Source organism: Delphinapterus leucas, chromosome 3, assembly GCF_059928025.1.
Source record: "Delphinapterus leucas isolate spDelLeu-1000000601 "Yukka" chromosome 3, BTC_Dleu_Yukka2, whole genome shotgun sequence".
Lineage (NCBI taxonomy): Eukaryota > Metazoa > Chordata > Mammalia > Artiodactyla > Monodontidae > Delphinapterus > Delphinapterus leucas.
Genome location: NC_143131.1, coordinates 121,076,939 through 121,104,919, shown reverse-complemented (window position 1 = coordinate 121,104,919; position 27,981 = coordinate 121,076,939). Strand labels below are relative to the sequence as shown.

The window sequence follows — 27,981 nt, the reverse complement described above, 5'->3', positions numbered from 1 at the left end:
GTGTGGAATTTCCTTTAAGGGTCTTGAAAAAGGAATATACTTCTTGTGGGTGGTTCTGATGTGGGTTTGCTTGAAGGCAGGTCTCCAGCCTGGTTTGAAGTTCATAAAACCACCCATAAGTAATTTAGATAACAGAGAAGGGTCTGGGGTCTTGGTCAGCTGGCCATCCAGATGGTTTCTTGCACCAAGTGCTAGCAAGGAGGCTGGGTAAGAATGTGGCTGTGTGTGTCTGAACAGAGGCTGGGAAGTCTCTCCCACAAGCCTGAATCCCGGGACGCAAGTGAATAGAGTAGCTTGCCAAGGACCACAACATCGTCACCGTGTGTTCAAGCACCCACGTCTAATGATCCCATTTCTTTCTTTCAACCGGAAGTGCAGAGGAAGACAGGAAGGAAGGACTGGAGTCAAGAGCAGTGGCCTCCCACCTCCTGTCACATGGTCAGCCCCCCACGGGCCATCTGGCCCCTGCCGCATGCCAGGCCCTGTCCTGATGGAGGTATTAAGAGGGCGACATAAAATGTCAAATATTTGATGACAAATAATGAGTTAATTATAGGTAGAAAGTACTATGAAAGGGCAAAATGGTATGATCAGGAGAAAAGGTGGAAAAAGAAAGATGGTTCCCCTTCACTGTCATTCCTCCATCTAACACAGGCAAGGCAAGCATTACTCTCCCACATCTCTTTCACAGATAAAGGTTCAGAAAAGGCAAAGAATCATTTAATAATTAAAAAAAAAGTCTTTCCAATAATCCACACCCCCAAATGCAAAAAGGACATACAGCCACTGTGTCGAGAGGAACCTTTTAGTTTTAGGGTACACACAAGACCAAGAGGTCACCAAATGTGATTTGGTGCCTAGAGAAAGGACCTGTGAATTCAAGTCTTGACTAAATTTGCTGGTTGGTCTTGGGAAGGCATATCGGCTACCTGGGTTTTAGCAAACAGAGCCTGGGGCAGGCCTCCTGGGGTCAATGTCACAATACACAGTGTGACAGGAGTTGCCAAGTGCTGTGGGATACAGTGAGTCAAGGCTTTGATCATTTCAGCCGAAAACCATCCTGCTTTGGTCCCCACTGGCTGATACCGGCCAGGTAACGCAGGGTGGTGGTTGTGAAGGATGCAGCCTGGCTGGGTACCGCTGCAGACTCTCCCATGTGCTGAGCCTCACCGACCCCGAGCAGGAACCACGTTGGTTAGAGGCTCCCTTGGCTGCTGTGCAGGCTGAACTCAGGCAATCCTGACTAGCCCAGCACAGTTAATTAGCTGCAGCTTAGCATAGTCCTATTAAAAGCAGGGCGAGCCAAAGACACTGTCACATCTGGGTAAGAGAGACATGTGGTATCCGAGCAGAGGCTGAGAGAGAATTGAGAAAAGAAGGAATGAAAACCCTGATTTAATTCCCAAAAGAGCAAGTGTGTTTGAGGTCTGAGAAAATCTTTCGTTTACGTGATTTCAAGTATCAATCAAGTCCACGTCTAACCAAGGTGCTCTTAGGACCAATCATGCGGCCGGAGCTAATAAGCGAAAAACACCAAACCAACCACATGATGTGACACAATTTGAGCTCTGCTCTGGCTGCTAAAAGCAACAAGAAAATGAAAACCTTTCCCATTAGAAAAACCGTAAGAGTAGAAGTGATGGGGGAGTGATGGGGAGTCTGGTGGAAAGGGCAAGGACATAGATAAGATACAAATCCGTACATACATTTCATTCTCCACATGATGGGCATCAGTAATACATGTGTGCCACTCAGGAGGTCTCACCTAGGTACCATATGACCCCACACATCTATGATGCTTCAGATGCTGGGACAATTTTCCAGCACAGGGTGTAAGCTCAGTGAAGGCAGAGGTGCTGTGAATCTGTGCTGTTCATAGGGGTAAACAGCCCTTATTAAGTGGCAAATGAGGACAGTATAAACAGTTCACATGTGACCCACATATTCAAATAGTCATCCCTCAGAACGAGGCACCAGGGGATACTCACTCGCCTTCTGCTTGCCCAGGGCAAGCTTCTGGAGCCAGAAGCCTTGCCCTCCATCCCCAGAGTCCAGGCTCCCCTGCCCTCTCCTTCTGGCTCCTCTGTTCTCACAGCAGAAGCTGGGAGTGAATTGTAAACCTGGGTCCCAGGCTGCAACTCAGGATGTACCTGGAGGGGATATGATGAATGAGACAACTCAATAACATGAGCTGGCCTGGGACAGCATGTTACAAGTGACTGATTTACAACCCTGGGGGACACGCCCAGCTGTGTGGTGGGACTGTCTGTATTTTGGCTCTTTATTCCATCCTGTGTTAATGAAGTTCCAGAAAATGGTTGATTTGACGATCAAATTTAGGGCGAATAAAATAGGTATTGTAGGAGATAAAGTCAGAAACATTCATTGGAATGTGACTCTTTGGGGCTTAACTGTTTAACATGCATGACAGCTTCCCCTCAAGTTCACGAGCAGTTGACCTCTCCCTAAAGGAAATCAGAGCTCCCCAGAGCACATCAGAAATCAGCACTGTGGTTGTCACCAGTGACCTCAGGAGCCCAGACTTGTGATCTTTGATCATGGTCTTTGCTTATTTGAAAAAAATATTAAAATATGCATCCTGTCAAAACTTTATCAGAAACTCAAGAAACAAACATACCACCAAATGGAAAAGTCATTTAATTCAAAAATCATACTTCCACTAGTTTCACAGGGATTGTCACATAAACCAACCAAAAGTAAGAAAGCCAAGTTTCAGAGGCCACCCAACAGAAACTGTATTTTCTTTACAGATATGCTTAGTGACACAAAAGCACATTTTTTTTCTTTTCAAGCCTGAACATGGCAACACTGTTTTATGAATAACAGGGAAAAAGTTCTATTCTAGTCACAAGTTACTTTTTAATTACGAAATAGGATTCTACACACACCAGTCGATATTCAATACTGAATCGAAGTTTAAAACAGTGCATTTATGTTTTTCAAAAAAACATTAAAGTGCCATTTTTAAGTAGTTTATTGATATTACATCACACAGCACTTTATAATATACTCAAAGGTAGCCTAAGTTGTGAATTAAACATGCAAATATTTTCTTCTCCAAAATATGGACAAAATGTCTTTTAGAGTGCTTGTGAACACTAGCCTACTATGAACCCCTAATTGTTTATGAGTTTGATCTTTTTTTCAACATGACTCTTAATAAGTTAATAAGGAATACAGCTACAGATAGTAGTCATCTGATAAATACGAACGAAGTTTTCAAATGGCACTTAAGTTACATCTTTGCTCATTCTGATAGTCAATCTCTTGTTTCTCTGATTCTCCAACTTCAAATCTTAAAGGCTGTCAAGGCTCAGCAACCACCAGCTTAGGCGGGTTTTTCTAGAAGACAGTCTGTATCTTTACATATGTAAATGTGAGCTGTACACATACATACACAAACATGCACTAATACGTACACACTTAAGAATCATCAGATGAACCTCTTTTCACAGGTTCAGGGTTGACCCTGGCATCTGGATACCCAAGGAAGCTGCGTGTAGGGTCTGTTTGGACAATTTGGTAGAAATGGTAGATGTAGAAATGATTCAGGTCAAATGTCTTGGCCTCTCCAGGTAATTCTGACACTTTATCACTGCTCTTGGTTCTCGTTGACTACACTAAATAGAATTTTGATGTAATAGTAATTCCTATACTCACACGGGTCCAGGACTGTGCTAAGCCTTTGCTCTCTAAGGCATTCTGCCTTGAAAAATGTTTTCATCTTGTAGTGTCCTGTAAAGCTTCTGTAAAAAAATTAGCTGTGAACTTTTTATGGGATAGATTTTCCCCCCTATTAAGAACTATATTTATCCCTCTTTTAAAAAATCCAAAGTTCTTCAGGATGGTTTGCCTTTCTCTTTCTGCTCTTAGCATTACTTTATACCCAATCCTTTTTCTCCTAAGAATACAAGTGCTTCCATTAGGAGATCACATTTTAGCCAGGGCTGGCTCTGAATGACGTCTGAATTCTCTATATGGCCTCGCCCTGTGCTTTGGGAAGCTCTTTAGTTAGAGAAGTACTGTAGGTGGTGAAAGGAAACAAGCTAATTATGACTTGGTGGAGTCTGGTCTCAGGCATGCTGTAGGTTTGTGCAAGGTCCATTATTCTATGGCTGTTGTCATTTGGAGGTTACATTTAAAGAAAAGTGGTTCAGCACCCAGAACACCAGCCTGGCTGCCAAACACATTTGAGCATGATAAGATACATTTTTTAAACGCCGACACAGGGTGTGTGAGAGGACACCCAGTTGACTTGAAAGAGATGTGGGGCAGGGCTGTCTAGGTAAATGATTACTGTCAAGTTTCCCAGTCATGACAGATTAACTCCCTAGACAGTATAGCCAGGACATTCCTTTTAAAGTCAGGTAGCTAAGTGGCTGTTTAGTTTCTTCAGGGCTGGCTACCTACTTGGGTAACACGGTTGCTCATAAAACATTCGATGCTAGGGCGAACTGTGAGTGCCATGATGGCCACTGCTGTACCTGGGAGTCCTGGGTCTATAAAAATGGATGTTCCAGACTTGCTTCTTCTGGAAACAGAAGCCAGAGGATGAAAGGTGCCAGTAGACAGTCATGAGTAGTTGATCATGTTATGTTCAGTCGATTATTTCTGTCTCCCCACTCCACAATCATGGATGTTTTTAGAGTCTATACGGTCAAGACAGAGCTTTTGGTGTGACAGGGGTTGCTGTTTTCAAGAGACACAAACTCTGATGGTAGAAGGACTTCCCTGTGAGCTACAGGTATGGCACACATAACTGCAACAGTGGCAAACAGTGAAATCACCTTGTCACTAGCATGACTCTGTGTTGCTAATGCCGGCTGGCCAATACCTGATTGTTCATTTATTCTCCTTCTCTTTGCCTTTCTATCCAAAAAGCACTCAGCAAGAGGACATGAACTGGAATTATGCTGAAGAAAGAAACAAACAAACCCCAGTTTGGTGTGACAGAAGAAAACACACATTGGCTGTAGAAATACTAAAACACTAAGCTAAAAACCGGCTCCAATCCTAGGATACAAAGGCCAGCAGTGCTATACAGGGTCCATCCCTCTATGTCCAGATTTGAAAACAGAAGAGAATATCATCAGTCTTGAGCACGTCAGGACTTTATTTGCCTGGGCGGTGGGGGAAGAATGTGAAACTAGTTGTCTTCTCATTCTGTAACTACAGAACTCTGCTGAGTACCTGGAGGAGGTGGGAGAGACTGATCTTGATGCCCCCAAAAGACTCAGGCTATGTCTGCCTACCTGATCCCAGGGCCTTCCAAAAGCAACACGAGGCTCCTGGGAAAGCTCAGGGATTTTGCTCAATAGTATTCCACTCTGATACCCTAATGTGCCCCAAGATTCCCTATTCCAGAAGACAGAGTTAGAGGTGGGGAGCAAAGATAGTGGAGGGTAAAACCTTTTTTCAGCCTTCAAGTTCCTTCTTATTTGTCGGCTCATATCCTGAACAGTGTCTCCAGTTCTGTAGATGATGGGAAGGAGGGGAGCCTGGCCAGGGTAAGGAAGCACAGCAGCCATCTGTCAGGGCCCAGCACGGCCCAGAGAAGCTGGGAAGGGGTCTACCTAAAATTCCCATTGGCAGTAGCTCCATTTCCCTCGGCTTTGGATCAGAGGCAAATGAGGAGGGAGGCACATGCTTCCAAGTGGTCAAGCTGGGGCCAAGTGTCGGCAGGTAAGCTTCAGAGGAACTTCCAAATCCAGGGCCTGGGACTTCCGGCCGTCCCCACGTTAGCTCTAGTCAAGGTTCCAATGGGGCAGGTGGTGATTTCAAATGTCCAATGTGTTAAAAGTGTTATGTTGCACTCTATTTGGAAAGCACAGTGGTATAGAGTGTGCTTGTCTCTCTAGCCCCTTTGAACAGGTCCCCAAGCTGTTCAAAGTCCGCAGGGAGTAGGTGTAGCCTGCTCATATAGCCTGCTCATCTGTGCCCTTTCTTCTTGGGTTTTCAATGATAGCTTTCCTGAGTCCCATCTCGGTCTTCTCCAGTCTTAATTCTTGTTCCCTGATTCAGTGGTGGTGTCTCGCTCACTGCTGGGTGAGCTCCTGGGTAATAGCTGTGTCATCCTTGAGCTGATAGAATGAATCACAATGACAAACTCCTATTAACTTTAAAGTCATCTAGAAAGCTATAACAGCACAATCTCCACCCCTCTTTGGAGGTTTTTCTTTGTCTTATTTTGGAGCTATAGGGAATCTGAGATGAATAAACATGTTTAGGGAAAGGGGAAGAAGCAGCATGTCAAGAACTAAAGATCCTTAAGAAGCCAGGTTTTCTTGGAACTTAGACACACACATTTGCAAACTAGCTTGGACTCCTTTATAAAGCCTTAGGAGATGCGTGGAAGAGTAAGATACAAGGAGCATGCAATTATCCCGTCTTCTGTCCTGGTACCTTGGGGTATCAAGAAATACACCTGAGAAGAAAAATGAAAAAAAAAAAAAAATCTAACCCCTGGCCTCACCTGTTTAAATCCTGAGCTTCATCTTACTACTGGGTAGGAGTTCTTGGAAAAGTTCATTGCCTGAAGATGCTCCTTCCATCTCCAAATCCAAAGCCCAAGAAATGCTCAAAAAACCACATCTGGATAAAGAAGACTGAACACCATTAATGTGTCACGCCCACCAACAAGAGCCAGCAGAGTGTGTGGAAATATCTTCTCCTTCCTCAAGGCCAGAGAAGGGATGATCTTGACTCTCTTCGACCTTGTGTCCCCTCTCTCCCTCGTATACACACCTGTTCAGCAATCAAAGCTTAAATGTGTGAAACAACTAGCTTATAGAATATCAAATATAAAACTTTGCCATATAGTATTTCAAATCACTCTATTTACACGTTTATCTTTTCAAAAAAAAATGTAAAAGATACAGTAATTCAACACAATTCAAGTTTTTCTCTTCCTCTTTAAAGTTCCCTCAAGAGGAAATCCAGAAGCAGGACACACTCTGGAACAACGCCACCATCCCGAGGGGCTCCTGTCCTGGAGAGCTTGACAGTCCCTCACTTCGGAGTTTGTCTGCCCAGAATCACTCTTGCAAGGACATTCAAGTGCGGAAATACTGGGACTCTCTTCTTTGGAAAGCCAAGTGAATTTGAAATGTCCAGGCCAAACTTCCCCACCCAACGCAGTCTTCCACATGACCCAGCCCCTTCTGGACCAGGAAATTCTCTTTCTCAGAAGGTACCCATCCCACCTTCCATGCCCCAACCTTCTGGCGTCCTCCTAAATCACAATGGCTTATGATATTAGTCTCACGCCTCAAAAGCCTGAGAAACAATTCCCTTTTTCTGAGTGGCAGTGAACATGTATGTCCTTTTAAACTAGAGGCCATGGGGTTAGTCCAGGAATCATGCCTGAAAACTGCCAGGGCACCAGTGCTGAGCAGCCCAGGGCACTGCCAGGGGGCTAGTCAGTGAAGGGCTACAGGCAGGCAAGGACAGGGGAAGGGACAGGTGAACGGGAGGGAATGAGTCAGAGGGAGGGTATTCCCCTTTGGGAGGCAGCATGTTGCCCTCTAGAAAGCAGACACTAGTTGCATGGAAGAACAGAAATATTAAGCCTGTATGTAATTTAATCTCAAGAGGTTACTAGAGTTTGTTCCAAATATATCCTGGTGCTGCTGAAATTCATCAGAAAGGGAGCAGTTCCCAGCTGCTATTCTATCTGCCCCCAAGTAGACCTTGATCTTCGGCTTCAGGTTGTTGGAAAACCATTCAAAAAACGGCCAAAAAGCAGGGAGAAAAAAATACGTCATGCAAGGAGTGTTATTTTTTGGTTTGGTTTTAGAGTAGGTTGGGTTGCCGTGGTTACGAGACAATGGCAGCCCTCGGTGGCAGAGAAGTTCCTAGCTTGGGATATTATGTTCCTAGCTTGGGAGGGGGGCCATGGGGGGGTGTGTGCTCCCCTGCATGAGAGGACTGGACAGAATTCTGCTGGTGCTGGGACAGCGGCTGCTTGAGAGATGGTGAGAGACTGGATCTTATGTAAACAGCGCCATAACCCTTCTCCATCCTGCATGCAAACAAACAGACCCAGCTGCCTATAGCACGGCAGGTCTCAAGTATTTAGAGGTGGGGTAGAGAGAGTGTCTACTGTAAACAATAGCTGTGGATCCAGACTGGATCTCAGGCCACTGCCCAGCCCTGTCAGAGCCAGCTGTACTGCAACCTCCTGGGGACTGCCTACATCTCACTTACTTCCTTTATCAGAAGGTTGGGGTTTGGATGACTACTGAAACAAAATGAGCACCCCACGTAGGGTGCTAAATGAGAGAAATGGCTTTGTAAGCCTTTCTTGTTATCAAAATCAAACGGCCTCCTCCGCTGATTTACTTCTGTCTCTTGCAGTATCACCGCACGTCAGCTGAGATTATCATGGGGATGGGTGACACCAGAGTTCACAGAAACATTCGTGTTGACAGGTAGCAGCAGAGTCAGTCACCCTGCACTTCTCAGCGGCGAAGAGCAACGGCCCACAACAATGGAATCAGCAGTTGTCATGGACACCATGAAAAGCTCAGCAGTTCTGCCAGGGCCCATGGTTAGAGGAACTCCACGTAGTTCTCGGGGATGAGGCCAGTCTTTCCATTCAGAGTCCCCTCCAACCAGCCAGGCTCCTGAGATGGATGCACTGTACAGGAAGCGGGGAGAGAGTGACAAGAAATGATGTTACAGATAGGGTAGGAGGTGGATGCATACTGTGTATGTGTGAAGGAAGTTTAGAGATTGGTGCAGTCGCTCGTTAAGTTACATAATTCTCAGATTTGTTTAAACCAGAGTTTCTCAACCCACTGGGGGACCTGGTGAAGGTCATTCTGAACTTTCTCCATAATTAAAAGGGGAAGAGACACAGGCATTCAAAATTCTGCATACAATTTTAGGAGTCTCATGGACTTTCTGAAGTTCCTGGTTTAAACTATAAAGAAGTAACAGACTTTTCTGCATTTTAGGTTAGAGGTCACAGTTATGATATTCCACCTATATATTTACCTAGCTATCCATCCATCCATCCCTGTACTCATTTACTTACCCAGTGTTGACTATGTACCAGATAAAGTACCTATGGAGGACTGCTAAGAACTAGTCCCTAAAGATACGTAGCTCCTAATCATGCCTTGTACTTCCCTCCGAATCCATACCCTCTGCTTCTAATCTCCTTGCAAATTCCCTCTGCAATTTTTTAAAAATTTTTTTTTGTATTTTATAGTCTTCAAATAGCCCTCTCGTGGTTCCAACCATAACCCTTCTTTAGTTTTCTTTCCTGTTCTCTGGAGTTTTCCTCCTTCCTATACACAAGTCTGAAAGCTGTCTTCTCCCTCTCTCTATTGCAATTTAAAAAACTTCTACCCTTTTGATTTTTCCATATCCAAAGAATATATACCCAATGTTCTGTGATGTCACAAGCCATCTCCATGGAAACTACTGTGATACTGTAAAAATTATATACAATCCAGCTGAGTCTGCAAAGCAGCCAACAGCAGGAAGGAAGAGAGAAGGAATCCTGGACTTGGAGAGGAGGGTTGTTCATGTTTTTTGAACTGGGAATATACAAATCACTCTTGGGCGAGGCAGGACATTTGTTCTTACCGTTTTAGGAAAACTCCAATCCTCCGAGATTGTTTGGAGAGAATGAATTTTCCTCTATTCCCTTCCTAGGCCAATTAAGTGACTTCCTGAGCTTGTTTTAGAAAAGCATTTCCGCCCACAACACTACTATAAAACTCTAGTTTCAGTTTGTAGGGAAATAAGAAAGAACACAGACCAAAGGAAGTAAATGGAGAAGCAACAGAAGGACACACACTGAGGCTCATAGAAGATCATGGTCAACCTTGGCTAGATCTTGAAGGCTTCTTTAGGAAAAGACAAGGTCAATCATCTATGAGGTGGCCTCCAACATGTTTCCCTGATTTCATATCTCTAGGCCTCAGGAATAAACCCAAGTAGCGAGGGTACTTCGGATTCATGACACCACACAAGGAGGAGTCTGGGGGAGAAGTGCCATGGAAGAAAGAACACAACACAGCTTAAAAGCAACCTGGTCTCTCCGATGACCAAGATCTCCCAGCCTACCGCTAAAATGCTAGCACCCAAACACCCCTGCCTTCTGCCCATCCATCCAGCTCATACTGCCAAGATCACTTCAGTTTCTTCAACCTATCAAGTGATAATAAAACTCTCTCCCCCTCTGTGGGTTCTTGTGAGGGTTCAGGAACCAATATGGAGAAAGCACAGTAAATACTCAGTACAGCTGAGTCAGTAGGAGACCCTGTGTCATTTGATCAGTCATTCAGAATGGTCAGCAGGATCCTCCTGGTAAAAACCAAGTAAGGACCTGGTCTCCACAACCACCTAAACTTGGGGAAATCTCAGATGTTCAGAACCAAAACCAAACAAATCAAACTCACTCCCCAAAACAAAAGACCTAGAAAGAAGAAACCAACCAAACACACAAAACGAAAAACAACAAAAAAAGACAAACCCTCCGCCCCCATTTGACAGCAAAGCTCCTAGTTGACTTGTTGTTCTACCGGATGCACCAAGTCCATCTCTTTCACACTTTCTCCCTTCCTGGCCAGCTGTTCAAACACAGCTCAGGTGCAGAGGTGGTAATGTCTGTAAACATTAGAAATGGAATTTGCAGAATAAGGGGAGAATCAGAGGGGACAAAGGAGGCCCTCCAAACTAGAGAACAAGAGATATGTCATGGGGGATGACAAGGGACGGTGCAGCCTTTGGGTCAGATTGCTGACTCAGGGGAGTCAGCAAGTCAGGCTTTAGTAAGGGATGGTACCAGACCAGGTGCAACAGAACCACCTGGATGCTTATTAAAACTGTAGATTCCTAGGCCCCAGCACACATCAGTTACAGCAGAATCTATAGGAGTGGGGCTCAGGGATCTGCATTTTAACTCATTCACATAAAGTTAAGTTATAACTCTTCTGTGCCAAAATGCCTCTGTAATGAGGGTGATAATAAGAATTAACTAATGGAGGACAGAGGCAGCCCCAGATGCCTCTGGCTTTCTGTTGTCTTTTGTTGCCCTTCCTCACACTTGAAGGCTTAGCTGAAGCTCTACCTCCTCCATAAATATCCTCATGGAACCCCATCTACCTGCTCCCTCCCTTCCCCTGGCTCCTGGAACGCTCACAGTACATTCCACATATTAGTCATAGGTCCTTTTTTTTTTTTTTTTTTAAATAAGATGTTGGGGATAGGAGTTTATTAATTAATTTATTTATTTTTGCTGTGTTGCGTCTTCGTTTCTGTGCGAGGGCTTTCTCTAGTCGCGGCAAGCAGGGGCCACTCTTCATCGAGGTGTGCGGGCCTCTCACTATGGCGGCCTCTCTTGTTGCGGAGCACAGGTTCCAGAGGCGCAGGCTCAGTAGTTGTGGCTCACGGGCCTAGTTGCTCCACGCCATGTGGGATCCTCCCAGACCAGGGCTCGAACCCGTGTCCCCTGCACTAGCAGGCAGATTCTCAACCACTGCGCCACCAGGGAAGACCCATAGGTCCTTTTAATGTTGTTCAAATGTGTTAAGCTTTGTTTCCCTAACTAGTTTTTTTTTTTTTTTTTTTGCGGTACGCGGGCCTCTCACTGTTGTGGCCTCTCCCGTTGTGGAGCACAGGCTCCGGACGCGCAGGCTCAGCAGCCATGGCTCACGGGCCCAGCCGCTCTGCGGCATGTGGGATCCTCCCGGACCGGGGCACGAACCCGTGTCCCCTGCATTGGCAGGCGGACTCTCAACCGCTGTGCCACCAGGGAAGCCTCCTAACTAGTTTTTTAGTGCATTTAATTTTGTATCCTATCACTCAACATTCTTCACTGACTCCCCTCTGGTGAATTATAATGATAGAAGCGAACACGCTACAAATGATGACTGGGAAACAGCCGTGGACTCAGAGAGTTAAATATTTATTGACTCACTCGGACCTAAGGATCCTAGCTTGTATTATTATTTTCCCTATTTTACAGATGAGAAAATTAAGGCTCAGAGAGGTAATTTAGTTTATTCAGGCTCCCAACGGTAGAACCAGAATTTGAATCCAGCTTGCTTGATCCCAGAGACCAAGCCCTTTTCCACTACATTATGCCTCTATCCAACCAGAGAATGTGATCCTTGAGGATAAGAATGATGATGCTCATGGTGAGCACATACTAAGCAGTGGGCCCTTTGCTAAGCGCTTCCTCTGCATCACCTCTCTCCATCTTCAGAAGGACTATGGAGTTGGTTCTATTATCCTCATCTTACTGGAGAAACTGAGGCTCAGAGAAGTTAAGCATCTTGCCCCAAATTACACAGCTGGTAGATGCTGGAGGTGGATCTGAACTCAGGACACCTGACCCTAGGGTCTGTGGTCTTAAGCACTACCACTTTGGCCTGGCCTAATGCTCTGGACATCGAGGATGCTCATCATAAGTACTTGTTGGGTTGAATCGCACCAATGTCCAACCTTCTGAATTGCACCAGTGTCCCATGTGCTATATAAACACACAAGGTGTTGCAGTGAGCTGCCTGGGCAGCTCTCCAGCCCAGCAGGCATATAATAAATATAAGCTGCTGCTGACACGGGCGTGCTTCCTGCCAACTCCTCTCTCTCAGCTCAATCCATATACACTCCATACACCCCTGCACAGGCAACTCACGCTCTCCCCGCTCCTTCGCTCACGGTGCACAAGGAACAAGTGTGTGACTAAGATCTCTAACGGCGGGCTGCCCCCCAGGGAAGTAGCACTGGCTGGAACAGGTGCAGACCCCCGTGTAGTGGAACGCATGGGCTCATTTAACAAACGTTCATTCAGCACCTACCACGAGCCACACACTGTGCTAGGTCCCTGCACGTAGGGTAGAACAAGCAGATGAGGTTCCGCTCTTCGGGAGGGACCATCTACAGCAAGTAAGCATGCAATTGTAGGTAGTGATGAGGGGAAGGGAAGAGACGGGGATAGGGAAGTGGGTGGGTGGCCAAGAGTTCGAAAAGCTAAAACCCAAATCACCCACAGGAGCCAGCCAGGCAGTGGGTAGTGCAAGTGTAAAGGCCCCAAGATGGGGAGAAGCTTGTTGTGATTTCAGAACAGTGGTGTGTAAGTTTTTCTTGAAAAGCCGGCTCGGCAATGTGTAGCTACTCAACTCTGCCACTGTCTTGCTATAGATAATATGTAAACACAAAGGCATGAGTGGCTGTGCTCCAGTGAAGCTCTATTTACAAAAGCAGGCAGCGGGCTGGATTTCACTGGCCGGTCATAGTTTGCCAGCCTTATTCGAGAACATAAAGAAGGCCTGGGAGGCTGCTTTGTATCAAGGGAGGGTGAGAGGGGGCCACGCGGCAGGGGCGGGACCTGCAGGTCCTTGTCAATAATTCTAAGAACAACAGGAGGCAAGATAACATGATGTGACTTCCATTTCTCAAAGATCAATCTGGCTGCTGTGTAGAGCCTGGGTTATGGGGTAAGAGTGGACGCAGCAAGACCAGTGAAGCAGCTGGTGGAAACGCCCGGGGGAGACATGGAGAGGCTGGGGAGGCTGAAAGACTCCGCCGAGGAACCCTCTGGGAACCCCGCTGCCTGAGATATCCTTTATCAGCAAAGGAAACCCAGGGCAGCCCTGCTGTGCACTCACACTGCACCCGGTACCCTGGCAATGAAGGATCCAGCCCATGTCAGTTCTTGATAAAAGTATCCCAAGAACCCAATTTTAGGGAACGCCATGTGAATATTCCAGGTATCACTAATCATGTTGCTTCTAGATGACTAATGTTCCTGAGAACGTGAGTTATTTTTCTTTCCAGTTACTGTATGAGGTGTTCTTGGTGAAATGGCCAGTTTCCTAGTATATTGGCAAGGGCTGACACTGGAGTTATTTCTGAGTATTGCACAGCCATTGCCCACTGCACAAAGTCCAAGAGCTGACTGAGCAGTCTCTCCAGATTCACAGTGGGCCCCTGGAATCCAGAGGCTTGGAGATTAATCATTACGAACAACAGACTTTCCCCTCAAGGTGCCCCTCCCTCTTCCTCCTCCTCCCTTCTTCTTCTTGATCCTGAAAAAAGACAAGACACACACACACACACACACACACACACACACACACACACACACACACTCACTCACTCACTCTGACTCTGTCATTAGGAAACTTTCTTCTGATTGGTCTGATGATTTAATCTGACAGCTACAGAGCATCCAACTTATATCGTCCTTACCTGGAATCTTCAGCAACAAATTACCAAGAGAGAGAACAAGGAAAAAGATCTCTCTAACACGTGAATAGTGCTTTCCCCCTTTAATGCCCGATTACTCCTAAAGAGGTGAAGGGATGGGGAAAGTAGGGTCGAGGTAGTATTTTCTAAAAATTGGACATCATAAAATATTACCATCCAACCAGTCTAAAATCTGGATGGACATTTTGTCAGATCCTTCTTCGACTGCAGCTCAGTCAACAGTGTGAGGTGTTGTCTTTGGGGCTTAATTTGGCCTTTTGCTCTTCAGGGAATTGGAAAAGGTCACTGGCATTGCTAGTTAAAAAGAAACTAGTGTCAATGAACGCTGCCCCTGGAGACCATGGGAAGGCGGGGTAAGGCCTCTGACTCTCTCCTGCTCTCATCTGTCCTTGTCGGATTTATGACAATTACTGAGTGGAGGGGCGGGAGTAGTAACAGAACCTGCTGGGAAGGAAAGGACTTGGCAGTTAAAAATCAAGTGTCTTTTAATTTCTTTTTTTGCTTAGCTAGTTAAACCACTTCAAAAAGGAGACTTAAAAACTGAAGAAGGTGGGAATGCCAAATGGTGCAACCCCTCTAGAAATCAGTTGGGCAGTTCCTCCAACAGTAAAACCTAGAGTTACCATATGACCCAGCAAGCCCATGCCTTGGCGTATCACCGAGAGAACGGAAAACCTACGTCCCCACAAAAACTTGTATGCATGTGTCTATAGCAGCATTACTTATAACAGCCAAAAAGTGGAAACAATCAATATGTCCATCCATCGATGAATGGATAGACAAAATGTGGTATATCCATACAATGGAATATTACTCATCAATAAAAAGGAATGAGGTTCTGAGGCTCACTACAGCACGGATGACACTGAGTATAGTGCCAAGCAAAATAAGTCAGTTACAGAGACCATGTACTGTATAATTCCACTCACATGAAACATCCAGAGCAGGCAAATTTACAGTGACAGAAAGTAGACTAGTGGTTGCCTAGGTGGCATGGAGTAGGGTTGGGGTAAATGGGGCATGACTGCTAAAGGGAACAGGGTTTCTTTGGGGGTGAGGAAGATATTGTGCAATTAGATAGTGATGATGGTTGCCCAACTTTAAATATACTAAAACCCACTGAACTGTACATTTTAAATGGGTAACTTGTATGGTATGTGGCTACCTCAATAAAGCTCTTTAAAAAATGGAAGAGGGCTGCGCTCAGGAAGAGGAGTCCCAAACAAGCCACACACACACACACACACACACACACACACACACACACACACACACACACACACACACACACACACACCTTCTGAGAGCTTAAACCAACTCTTCCCCCGGGATCGGGGGTCCTTTGTGTTGTCAGAGTGAAGAGCTGAGAGGAACACGGCAGTCCCTTGCCCATGGGAGTAGTGGACTGTGGTTTAGAGGACAGACCTTTAAGCTCTGGACTCGCCTGTAGATGTAGGCATCTCTCAAACCCTGCTCACCGGTCGGCAGAAGGCCCTCCCCTGTCGACAGCATAGGACATGGAGCCTGTGCATGCACCCACTCTGATTCGTCTGCCGTGCAAACTGTGTCATGTTATGGCTGGGCAGTGGCTCTCCCACATCGGCCTGTTCAGGCGACACTCTCCAAGGACATGGTCTTGGACAGCCTTCAGGGGACCCACTCCTACAGGTGTGCCAGGACCTAAAAGCTCTAGCTGCTGACAGGAGAGGCAGTTGGGCTGGCTGTTTGTACACTTTGATTTTTAAAGGACCCAAATGAAAGTCAGTGGAACAAAGGTTTAAGGACAGTGCTTTAGAGGCTTTGAGAACCCTAAGTGAGGATGCAGGCCCAGAAAGCCACCCGCAGTTGTAGGCTCATCCCCAGCCCTGCTGGCTCAGAAGGTCGAGGTCTGCCGAGTGGGACCTGGGAATCCCCCAGGTGCTCTGTGACCTCTTTCCCATTCTGTCTACCCATATGCCTGATTACTATCTCTGCCATGCTGAATGCAGGGGCTGGCCACACAGGGGGGCAGTCCCTTTGCATATGGATGCAGTCAAGGCTGTTCCCCAGGAGCCCATCTCTGCTCTGGCTGGGACCTCAGGGCCCTTACAAATAACCAGGACCCAGGGTGTCTAGGTGCAGTACCTACTGCCCAGCTGGGCTGTAGCAGCTAAAAAGGAAAAACTGTCACTGTGAACGATCAGAGCATCAGGGTCTTTTTCTGAGATGGACGTAACGAAATGATGGTCATCATCGTAACAATAACAACACGGTGGAAAGCTTAATATGTGTTGAGTACTATTTTAAACGTGTGATGCACACTACCTCAATTTTCTCTCAAAACTGTCTGGTATCTTTCTATGACAGAGGAGAGGACTGAGGCACAGAGAGGTTAAGTCACTGCTTGGGGTCACACAGAATCAAGTGGTCAAGTCAGGGCCTGCGCTATGGTGGCCTGAATCTAGAGTTCAGGTTCTCCAGTGCTACATGGGAGCCTTGGCTGCCCTGCATTTCTGGGTCTCAGGCGGGTGGTAGGAGGCACGGTCCCGACCTGGGTGGGACCGTGCAGCCGTGATGGGAAAGGAACACTGGGTAGTGTGCACTCACCCCTGCCAGGGAACCCTGCCCCACCCCACCTGAGGTCAAGAAGGGAGGCCCAGAAAATGTCCAGTTCCTGAAACCAGACAGCTGGTTTTTGCTTCCTCCTTTGAGCAAAACAAACAGACCCTTTCACCCAGGGATCCAGAAGGATTAACCCCAAAGGAGAACTACATCTGGAGGAAATCTCAACTGTAACAGAAACTTGGGCCTTTCCCCAGGATCCTGATTTTTCTTGTAGGCAGATAATAAGTTATGACAAATTATAACAACAATTCCATCAAATTGCATTTTGAAAAATATTCCCTTTTTTTTTTTTTTATTTTTAGGGAGGAAAACAAACAAATGAAACAAGGAAATGGTGCATCAAGCAAGTCCCAGGCTCATGGGGCAAGTGCTCCGAATCCATTTTCCCATCAGCATGCCTGTGCACCAGCTGGTGCTTGGCAGGGCTGGTTTCACTGTGGGGTCATCTACCCACTCCCGGCAGCTGGGGGAGGACGAGCAGGAATGCAGCGCAGCTTATCTGCCCGGAGCTCGCCCAATGCCCCACCGTCTCAGAAACAGGCCTCTCCTGCCATGGATAGTGAATCCCACTGAACCTAAGGCTGGGCATAGCCCCTGCGGCTTTAGCCTCCTCCCTGAGCTTCTGACCACTTGCAGGATCCCCGTTCTCCACTCCTTCGTCTCCTCCCTCTGTCCAGCCCCCAGATGCTCAAAGCCTGTGCAGGTACCATCCCATTTAATGCCCACGACACCTCGATGACACTGGCTCTGTCACAGTGAGGAGGTGATTCCACTCGTCCTCTTTTTTTTTTTTTTTTTTTCACTCATCCTCTTTTGATAGTGGCTCCTAAAGCTCTGCCGCTGCTCTGTTATTTTGGGAAAAGACACCCCACCCCAGCCCATGCTCCTTTTTAGTCTTACCTGTTCTGTTGAGATTTTCCTTAGGTAGAAAGGAACTTTGACAACTCCAGTGATTTATTTGAGAAACTCACCATTATCGAAGACCGTCCCTGCCGTGAATGAGAGCTCTGAGTCGTGTTCTGCTTTGCAGGCATATAAGGCTTTTGCCTTCCGGAACGGTGTGCTGGGGGAAAGCAGTTTATTTAGCATTTTTTAAAAACCCTCTGAAAGATATTTAATCTCTCTTCCTCCCCCTTCCCTGCAAGCCACCGAGCCTTCTCTCACGGGAAGAGCCTGACAAGGCAGTCAGATGGCAAAACACGAGGTGGAAACGTTGCAAAGGTCACCAGAGCAGAAACGAGAAATATACAGAGAACAGCCATAAGCCTGGAAAAACCACACTTCTCGTGGGCTCACCTTGTGCCAAGTTTAAACCTGACTTGTAAGAGCTGAACAGTGGGAGGGCAGGCTGGACCCCATTTCTGGAGCAGGACTAGCTAGGGGGGGCAGTGGAGGCAGGAAAGAACCCCTAACTCTGGAGAACACTCGCCGCAGACCCTGCTGAAAGTGGCCAATGCTCAGTGAGTCAAAAGGAGAAATTCTAGCAAAGCCAGGTTTCAGCTCCAGGCCCCGGGCTGATGTTGGCTGTCCCACATGTTACTTATTTCTCATTGGGCTGGTGGAGCAGGTTTCCAGAGCTGCAACTCCCGGAACCCCAGGGTAGGGCAGGGAGCAGACAAGGTGTGGGTGTGAGCGGTTACACACGTGTGCGTATGAGCATACGTGTGCACTCGTGTGGGGAGGAAGAAGGGAGAGGGGGCATGATGCAATTTTTTTGTGCCTTTCTCATCCCAGGAGTGCTGACAGCCACTCTCACTGCGAATCAGAATCACTTTAAAAAACGCAGATGTCTGGGTTCTACCCTGACTTGCAGATATCAGTATTTTTATAAAGCTCTCCAAGTGACTCTCATGAGCAACCAGGGCTGAGAACCATCCTTCCAGAGCAGGGGTTGGCAAACTCCTTCTGTAAAGGGCCAAACAGTAAATATTTTAGGCTTCATGGGCCGTATGGTCTCTGTTGCATTTACTCAACTCTGCATTGTAGCACGAAAGCAGCCACAGGCAACATGTAAATGAATGAGTGTGGCTGCGTTCCACCAAAACTTTACTTACAAAACACAGGGGGCAGGCTGGATTTGACCTAATGGCTACAGATTGCTAACCCACATTCTAGAGTGCAAGTCGCAAGTACTGGTAAATCAATTTTTGCTTTGATATCCAACCAGTCCCAAATGAGCTATGGACTTCTCAAGGGTCAAAAGAAAAATGACATTTAGCAGTCAAAAGTTGGCTCTTTATTTGCTGAAAGCAATCTCTCTCTCCCTCAAAGCCAGCATATTTAGGGGCTCTAGGGCGGAGTAACAAAAGAACAAGTAGGTCCTCTGGGTTAGACAATTATTCAAGGGATATATATTATTTGCTTTCTCTTTATTTGGCTAATGGAGAGCCTCAACGACCCAGGGATGCTAAACCTTCATGGCGCATTTATTTCTAGTGGCTGAATGAGTTTTAGCTGAGCCATGGTTGGTCTCAGGTAAATCCAGAAAGGGTCAGAAGAGGCAGGGCACTTTGGATCCTTATGGAACTGATGCTCTTAGAGTCACCAAGTCCAGCTTCCCTCTGGGAAAGAGGAGCCGTGGATGTTTGGAAACCTATACCAGGGCCAGAAACCTAAAACTTTTAGTCTTGGTTCCATGAAAAGGAAAGATGACTTAAAGGGTCTGTTGTATAGATAAATGGTTATCCAGAATTTGTTGCCAGGGTACAGTTTACTGGTGTTCTCGCCGGTCTTCTAGTAGCCAGGAAATGATAACTGGGTGGGAGAAAACTGGGAAAGTGGGAGAACACGAAGTGGGTTCGCTGGTAGTGAAGGGAAAAAGAGCCTTTAGGACATAACAGCTCCAACTAGAAACCAGCTCCTCCTGTGTACTTATCATTAATGTCACAATCAAGTTCAGGACAAGGGGCACATTCTGTGATCTAACTAAAGCAAGTCTGTGTGTTGGCCAGCAAGGGCCAAACAGCCAATGTGCCGCTAAAATTTTGTTTTTGTTTTTGGAGGGAGTAGGGAACAGAGAGGAGGAGTCATCTGGCTGTGAAACGTGTTAAAACAGCCAAAACTCCGTACGGACAGGCAAGTGGAGCCTGTGATGACATGGAAGGTGGAAGGAGAATCCAGTAGCCATGAGCCAGGGTCATTGTCCCTTGAGGATGGGGAGAGAGCACAGGGACCAGGGACAGGGAGATAAAAGGTGAGGTGAAAATCATCTGAGGCTAGGCTCCTCCGGCTGGATTTTCACAGAGGTTACTTATTAACCTCCTCAAATAAAGGGAATGGGACAAAACAGGGACAAGCCAGGGAGACCAACTGGGGTATCTGGCAGGAAGTAAGCAGAGGGAATGGCTCAAGTGCCCAAGATTATCATTCAAGAGGAGTAATTTTCCACTAATATCCGGTTTTAGGAATTTAATAATGATAACATTCAATAAAACAGTACATTAAAAATGAAAACAAAGGTCAGGAAAGAGCTTTTTTTTTTCTTGCTTTTCTCTCAAATTGAGAGGTGACAGACAGTCTACAAGAAGGTCTTTTCCTCCGAGACTTCCTCCTGCCCCCTTGGGATGTGCACAGGAATGGGAGGGATGATAGAGGGGTGCTTAATAGGGAACTATTCCTGTTCCCCAGGACTAGGGTTGCCAAATAAGATACAAGGCATCTAGTTAAATTTGAACTTCAGATCAATGAGGAATACTATTTTAGTATGAGTATGTCCCAAATATTGCATGGGATATACTTATACTTAAAAAAAAATCATTTGTTGTTTACAATTCAAATGTAACTGGGTATTCTGTATTTTCATTTCATTTGCGAAATCTGGCAGCCCTACTCAGGGGCAAGTCTTCTCTTTGTAAAAGTTTGTCAGCCCGAGTCCTCCGTCCCATGCCATACTCTCTCCCTATCAAAAGCCCTGAGCGGTTTGTGTTAGGTAGGGTTTCTACCAAAACAGATCCTGCTGGCACAGAGGTTTTGTTTGTAGGCTTTGGCTCTTATTAAAGAAATAAAAAAAATCCCCCCTAAGCGTGTTTGGTTCTTGGGCTCCCTAGCTCCCTATTCTCTGCAAAGCATCTCCACACTGCACACAGAGAGCCTGAGGTGCCTGTGACTCTTCTGTGACAGCGCCCTTCAGACCTCAGCAGGGCCTTCAAGGGCATGAACAAGCTTGGAACCTTCTGCTTGTTCATTGTTAATTTTCGCCTGTGAGCATGGCACAGGGCCAGGAAAAGCACTCAGAGGAGTTTCCCTCAATTGCCCTTGCAAACCCTGCAGAATGACAACCCACTCTGCACTGTACAGGGAGTTGGGCTCAGCTAGACTGGCAGGGTGCAACAGCTTGCTCATTTAGGCATAATTTCCAGAAGCCCCTGTGTGAATCCAAGTTATGAGTTCGGGGCTGGGAGCTTTTCTAGGGGAACAAGTGAAAGGAAAGGGAACTGCTCCTCCAGAGTTCCCTTTCTCTGCTGTGCTGTGAAAAGCATCTCCATTCCTGACCTTGAACTAACAAGCACTAACAATGCTTTGGAGAGGGGAGACCAAGCCACTTCCAGAGGAGATGTTATACAGAAGTTCATGGGCCCATTAATTAGGTCTAACTAAGTTTTTATTTTTAAAAGCTCTGCCCAGGGAAGGAAATCTGAAGCTTCATGATCTGGAAGTGGATTTGGGGGAACGGTTCATTGGACCTGAATAATGGGTGTATGCCCCCACCTCTTGGCTGCATACTGCAACAGCAATCAGGGGATTTTTGCCCTCTCTGTTGGCTAGCTCCCCAGCTGTGTGTCCCCATGCGTGCTCAGCTTGGCACACATGGTCAGCTCAGTGATAGCCAACTGCAAGCCCTACTCTGCCTTGCCTATCTCAAAAAGGCAGCTTCCTACAGGGTTGTGGGACAGCATCAACCAAATGGTGCCATTATAACGACGGCCAGAGTGAACAGTACTGTGTAACCCATGAACCCAAACACATGGGGTGAGCAGATTCTATTGCCACTGTCCACTGCCAATCTGGAAATATCAATACTCTGGGAAAGGTGTAGCTCAAGAAGTAAAACCTGGAAATATCCTGGAAGATGGGAGTGGGGAGGTGGAGATACTGGAGAGGCAATAGGGCCCCAAAGCTTAGAGATATAAAAAAAGTGAATACCATCCAAGCAGAGTGCACTTCAGTTTTTTTAGCTGAATGATTCTACTGTCCTGAGTCCCCCAACCCATTCTGTCCAAGGGCCAATATTCTGAAGATTTTATTTCCTTTTGAACAAATTGAAGGGGCCACATTTTGGCTCTGGTTCAGGTCTCATGGGGCAATCAATGATCTAACCAGAACAGCCCGAACCATATCTGGTGTCCTAGAAAGTTAACATCTCCCAAAGTGCCTAGAATATACCTAAGAAATAATTAGGAAATAACTTGAGTGTCAGAAAAAGTATAATCTGAATTTTTACCTTATTCCCAGGGTGAGGATAAAACAGTATAGTGAAAAGCTATCTTTTCCATCTTCAAGGGAAAAGCTAGACAGAAAACCTAGAGGAGCAGGCTAGGCTCTGGGGCCGGGAAACATGGAAACTTAAATTTGGGGCCACCCATGTGTTTGGAGGAAAGAATGCTGGTTGAGGGCAAGAAGTCCTGAATTCTGGATTGGATCTCATGAGTCATGTGACCATGCACAAGTCACTTCTCTGTGCCTTAGTTTTGTTTCTCTGTAATAGGGTTCAGGCCATTTCTTCTCATTCTCACACGAAGACAGAATGAAATGATAGATATGGAAGTGCCTGGAGGAGAATTAAGTTTATATATATATATATATATATATACACACACACACACACACACACACACACACATATCTACATATGTGTGTATGTGTATATATATATATATGTATGTATAAATAGCATGGGGTTTCTTTTTTAAAAGTGAGACTCAGCTTTATAAATTATTTAAGCCCCTATGCTGGGCCCACCCCTTAGGAAAAAAACAGCTATGAGAAAAGATGGATGAAAAATTACTGCCAAGGCCCAAAATACTTATGATGCTTCAACTGGGCTCTGCGTTTTGGTTGTCTGAAAGCAGAGATTAAGTTCGAGAGACACACATGCTCAGGACCTACATAGCAGAGGGATTCTTTTTCCTGGATTTAAACAGCTTCTTTTCTCCAAAAAACTCAAATGTAAAGAATTAAGTGTCATCAAAGCAGGGAAAAACTATAGCTTGGCCCCTGGGGGGAGGAACTAGGTCAACCCTCAGAATGAGGTGTCACCTGTTCCCGTGAGAGCTAAGGGTTCACAACACGTGGAGACAGATGTAGGCTGCGAGCACCAAGCATTCCTGGGACTACATGGGAGGTGAGGAGGCAGCCACGAACAACTTAAAGAGAAACTGCTTCATATCCCAAGCCTTTGCTCTGTGTTATATTCATCTCTCTCCCAACTGGTCTGGGTCTCATCAACTAGGTGTCAGTACACAAGGCTGAAAGCCCAACCCCACAGATAAATGTTTCCTGATGCTATCTGATAAAAATGAGGGAAGAAAAGGCCGGTACGTGTCTCAGCACTGCTCCCTTTGATATTATCTTATGCTAAAGCACAGAGAGCCCCATGGTTCAGAGAGTGATCCAAACAGGAGCCCATTCAAGAAGGCACTCTCTCTCCGAACTGTAGGCATCACGGATAAATTCAGTAACCAGAGGAAGGGCTCAGAAGGGTGTGGAAAATGCCATGCTGGTTCATGCAAATAGTCCCTCCCAGCTTTGGTCTCTGAGGCTGGAATCCCTGATGAGCTTTGGATAAGCAGGAACGGATTGGTCATCAACCGTGACTTTACCTGGAGTCTTCACGAACCGCTTCTTCTGGCCTGTCAAAAAGCAAGTGCAGGTTTGGATGGCAGGGAACAAAGTTGACGAGGAGGCTGAACACTGCATGAAGAGAGGACCAAGCCAATGAGAGAACAACAGCAGCAACAGAAAAGCAAACAACCCCTGCAACAGACCTGATGGGGGATGAGTCGCTGGACGTGGATGAGGTGGGCATAGGGCTGGATGGCGCCGAAAACATGGGCCAAGATGGCGAGAGGGGTGAAGTTGGGCTTGGATTCGGGGGGCTGCAAGACATAACCACCAGAAAACTCGTCAGCACACAGGGAAACCACACGGGAGCACAGGAGGTTCAGGGGAGGCCAAATGACAGGGAGCTGGAGACCGGAGGAGCACTGAAACTGTCCTCAGTGCCAAGTCACATCTCTCCAGACCAAACTCCGTGTCTTCCAAGTAATGCCCGCTCTGGAACTCCTCGGAGTGTTAACATGTCTCTTCGCCCTGCAGAACAACTGCTTCCTAGGTGGCAGGAGCTTCCTCAATTGGGTCCATTGTGCTTCTGGCCATGGGTGAAAAGGCCCTGAACCCACGTCCATGGGTTCCCACACCCACATCCTATCACCGACCTCCATCTGGGGCAGAGCTAGCTCATAACCAGCCTTCAGCTTCCACCGTGTGAGTGTTTTTAAAGTCGTGCCTCAGCAAAAATGACCATTCTTCTGGGCCACACAGGCCATTCCGCCAGAAAACAATTTCCTGTTTACATTTTTAACGAAACGGGCCGTGTGCCATTGGAGACCCGGAGAAGGATTGCATTAGAAGAGTGATAGCGGATGGAGGACAGGGCTGGACACACACCTCTCAGGAGAGGGCATACAGCTATGGGCAGGGCATAGTTGTCCCTCTGAGGTTTGCTCTCCAGGCTTATTCTTTCTTTTTTCATGGATTTTGGGCATTTTGACGCTCAAAGAAAAAGTCTCAGATGGAAGGCAATGAAAAAATGAGGAACTGAAAGCTTAAATTTGTCATTTTGTTTTGTTTTTTGATGGCGGGCTGATCAAAAGTTTGGAGAGGGCAGGTTGAAATTACTCACTAAAATATGGTTTGTGGATTTTAACTAGTCACGCTAGCCCTTTGACTTATTTCCACAAATTACACAAATAAACATCTTAGTAACTCTGTAAAATTGCATTAAGTCACAGATAGTGCAAACAAACATCAATGGCTGAGAAAACAGCCCGGAAACCACCCAGCCACAACACCACCTGCAGCCCTGAGCCCCAGCCGGTGGCTGGATTATGTGGCCCAAGCACTGTACAGAGGTGAAAATGACAGCAATCCAATTCCAGGGGAACAGGCTTTCTAAATATGCTGGGATTTAGCAAGAACAAATAAATGTCCTACTGAATGAGACATCTTCAATTCAGATGAGAGACTCAATAATGGCCTTAATTATCTACAGCTATAACATAAATTCCTATGGAAATATACAGTAAAAACCCACTGTGTGAGTTCATCAGATAACCTCGGACTAACTGAAAGAAACATTTATTAAATGTCACTATATGCATTATATTTCTAGAATATAAATTTCATGAGCAGGGATTTTTGTTTATTTTGTTTACTGCTGTATCTCCAATGCCTAAAATAGTGCCCAGTAGGATTTCAATAAATATTGAGTAAATTAATGAATCTCATTTAACCCAGCCATCTAGCCAAGAGGCACTATTATAATTCCCATTTCATAGATGTGGGAACTTGGGCCAATTTGAGGCTTGCTAGAAGATATCCAGGCTGTAAGCGTCAGGGCCGAGGTTCAGACCCCAATGCCCTGGCTCCAAGCCCAGGGCTGTTGCCACCACAGTGTACCACCTCTGGGGTAGAAGGACTTGCTCTGATCCTCTAGGCTGTACCAAGCTTCTTTACAGGCCCAGCCAGAGCACTAGAAACCTTAACCACTGATTTATGAGTTTCCTTTAGATGCCTACCACATTTGCAGGGGAAAACGGGAATGCAGCAACAGACAGGCCCAGCAAGACTCAACACATTGTAAATTCCAACAAAATCCCCAATTCTGCCTCCAGTCTTGTGTGTGGTAGATTCCTATAGCAGATGGAATTCATATAACAGAAGAGACAGAATTCAAAGAGTATGGCTTTTTTCTCTTCGCCTCAATTATTCCAGCAATAACTACTTATTGAACACATTGTGTGATCAAGACAGTAAGTGGTATACAACTCAGCATTTACCAAGGTCCCCGACTTGATGAGCTTACAGTGTATTTGACAAGATGGGACAGATTAAAACACAACTGTAACATAAGACAGTAAGTAAGCTTCATCAGCTAAGGGATCAGTTACCCTATGATTAGTTTAATACCTGCTCCCACACTTGATTCTGTCTTGGGTCCCGGAAGGAAGTGCCACCTTATTTCTACTGGGCAGTCAGTCCTCGGTTAATCCATAACTGCAGCTGGTAAGAAGGGCCTCGCTTTCTGTCCCCTCCCTACAACTGCCCCCCCTAGATGGTGACCCAGTGGGCAAGGCCTGGCTATTCCAACTGCAGCCCAGCCTGGGAACCCAAATTCTGACCAGGGACAATCTGGAGGTTTATAAGAGCAGCCCAGGCCCAGAGGCCTGAACTAATCTGTTCCTTTGGTCAGTGGCCAACACAGGACAATTAAAAAGTCCTTAAGACCTTTTTTTTTTTTTTTTGAGTTTTCTTTTTAGTGGCTTTTCTAAGTAGGAAACACCTCCAGCTTCCTACCTCAAGTGTACCAAGAATCATGCCTTTGGCTAAAGGCATAGCTGGAAACATATTCTATGAACACAATGTGGGTTCTGAATGTTTTTTCACATCCCTGGATATCTAAGTGGTTCTTGGCCACTTAGTACATGGCTGAAATTATCTGGGGGCGCGGTTGGAATGCAGGACGTTCATAACGATTATAAGAAGTTACTCTTCAATCTCCATGTCCGTTCCCATAGTACTAACTGTGATTTTTAAGAACTCACAGAATTTCATTTGTTTGCTTGTGTTTTGGTCATACCAATAACATTTATTTGCCATAAAATAACCACAATCTAAAACTTATTACCACTATGTTTCAGTGTAACAGTAAAATGCATACTCCACAGTACTTCAGTGATTTTTTAAACTACGGATTGGAATTATACTCTTTGTTAATTTGTGCTCCAGAGGCACGTCAACAAAACTCAGCGTCAACAATACTACTGAACACTGTTATACACCACAATGACTGATGCCTGTAGCAACAGAATGACTGTAAACATATAAATGTTCCTCAAAGAAACAGAGAGCATATTATGTATCAGTTTTGATGCAACTTAGAGAACACACAGGTGGAAAATAAGATGCACAGGGATGATGATAATGGCCCAAGACTATTTGTATAATCTTATACTCTGACCACAGAAGTGTCTGGCTATAGGCTACTTAAAGTGACAACAGCACTCCTAAAAAAATCCAAGACATGGGCTTCCCTGGTGGCGCAGTGGTTGAGAGTCCGCCTGCCGATGCAGGGGACGTGGGTTCGTGCCCTGGTCCGGGAAGATCTCACATGCCGCGGAGCGGCTGGGCCCGTGAGCCATGGCTGCTGGGCCTGCGCGTCCGGTGCCTGTGCTCCGCAACGGGAGAGGCCACAACAGTGAGAGGCCCGCGTACTGCCAAAAAAAAAAAAAATATCCAAGACAAAACAAACTAAAAATGGCCAGCTTTGGTATTGACTCTGAAACCTCCAATATCGAATTCTCAAACTCTCTTCCCATTAATGAGGACAAGGATAACAAATGATTGGTGTTAGGATAGGAGAAAATAATTTTATAACTACAATCTTAGCAGATGATCCCCGAAGGCTTCTCTACAACCTCAAAGTCCAGCTGAATGCCCTAGCACATTTTTCACCCTAAATATTCCTGGGGTCCTGCCAGGCCCCCCACATCAGGGCCCAACTATAGCAACAGCAGCTTAAACTTTAAGGAACACTTGTTGGCCTGGTTTGGGTTCAAGCGGAAGGCTTGCACCGGCTTTAGTTTGCTAGTCCACGGTGTCCTCAAAAGGAGTCACACAGCCCCAGTCAGTCCCTTTGACATTCACTGGACAGGGAAGAAATAATGGTTTGGGAAGATAAGGCTCAAAGGCCTGGCAGCATGCTGGGATGTGGCTGAGTGTGCCTGTACGGTGTGTGGCAATATCGTCAGCTTGACACCCTTCTGTGGTGACTCACTTGACTGATGGGGCCTCTGGAGTACCAGCCAGGGCATGACTACCAGGCCGTGGACAGGGCTGTCCCAGCAGGCTCCC

General features: G+C 46.1%; 1 protein-coding gene across 8 annotated transcripts in view; it reads right to left on the bottom strand.

The window, feature by feature from the left end:
* Positions 1-2,641: 2,641 nt before the first annotated feature.
* ARHGAP26 (Rho GTPase activating protein 26) overlaps positions 2,642-27,981 on the bottom strand; it is a 484,190-nt gene continuing 458,850 nt past the window's right edge. For 4 of the 8 annotated variants that reach the window (XM_089909436.1, XM_089909434.1, XM_089909435.1 and 1 more), the window contains 4 exons: positions 23,835-23,945; positions 23,670-23,699; positions 17,823-17,914; positions 2,642-8,659 (listed from right to left, as the gene is read on the bottom strand). In XM_089909436.1, coding sequence (XP_089765562.1) covers positions 8,571-8,659; positions 17,823-17,914; positions 23,670-23,699; positions 23,835-23,945 — 322 coding nt within the window. In that variant the 3' untranslated portion in view covers positions 2,642-8,570. Of the gene's footprint in view, positions 8,660-17,822; positions 17,915-23,669; positions 23,946-27,981 lie in introns of all 8 variants that reach the window. The other 4 variants (XR_002646893.3, XM_022589981.3, XM_022589983.3 and 1 more) reach the window with 4 other exon arrangements.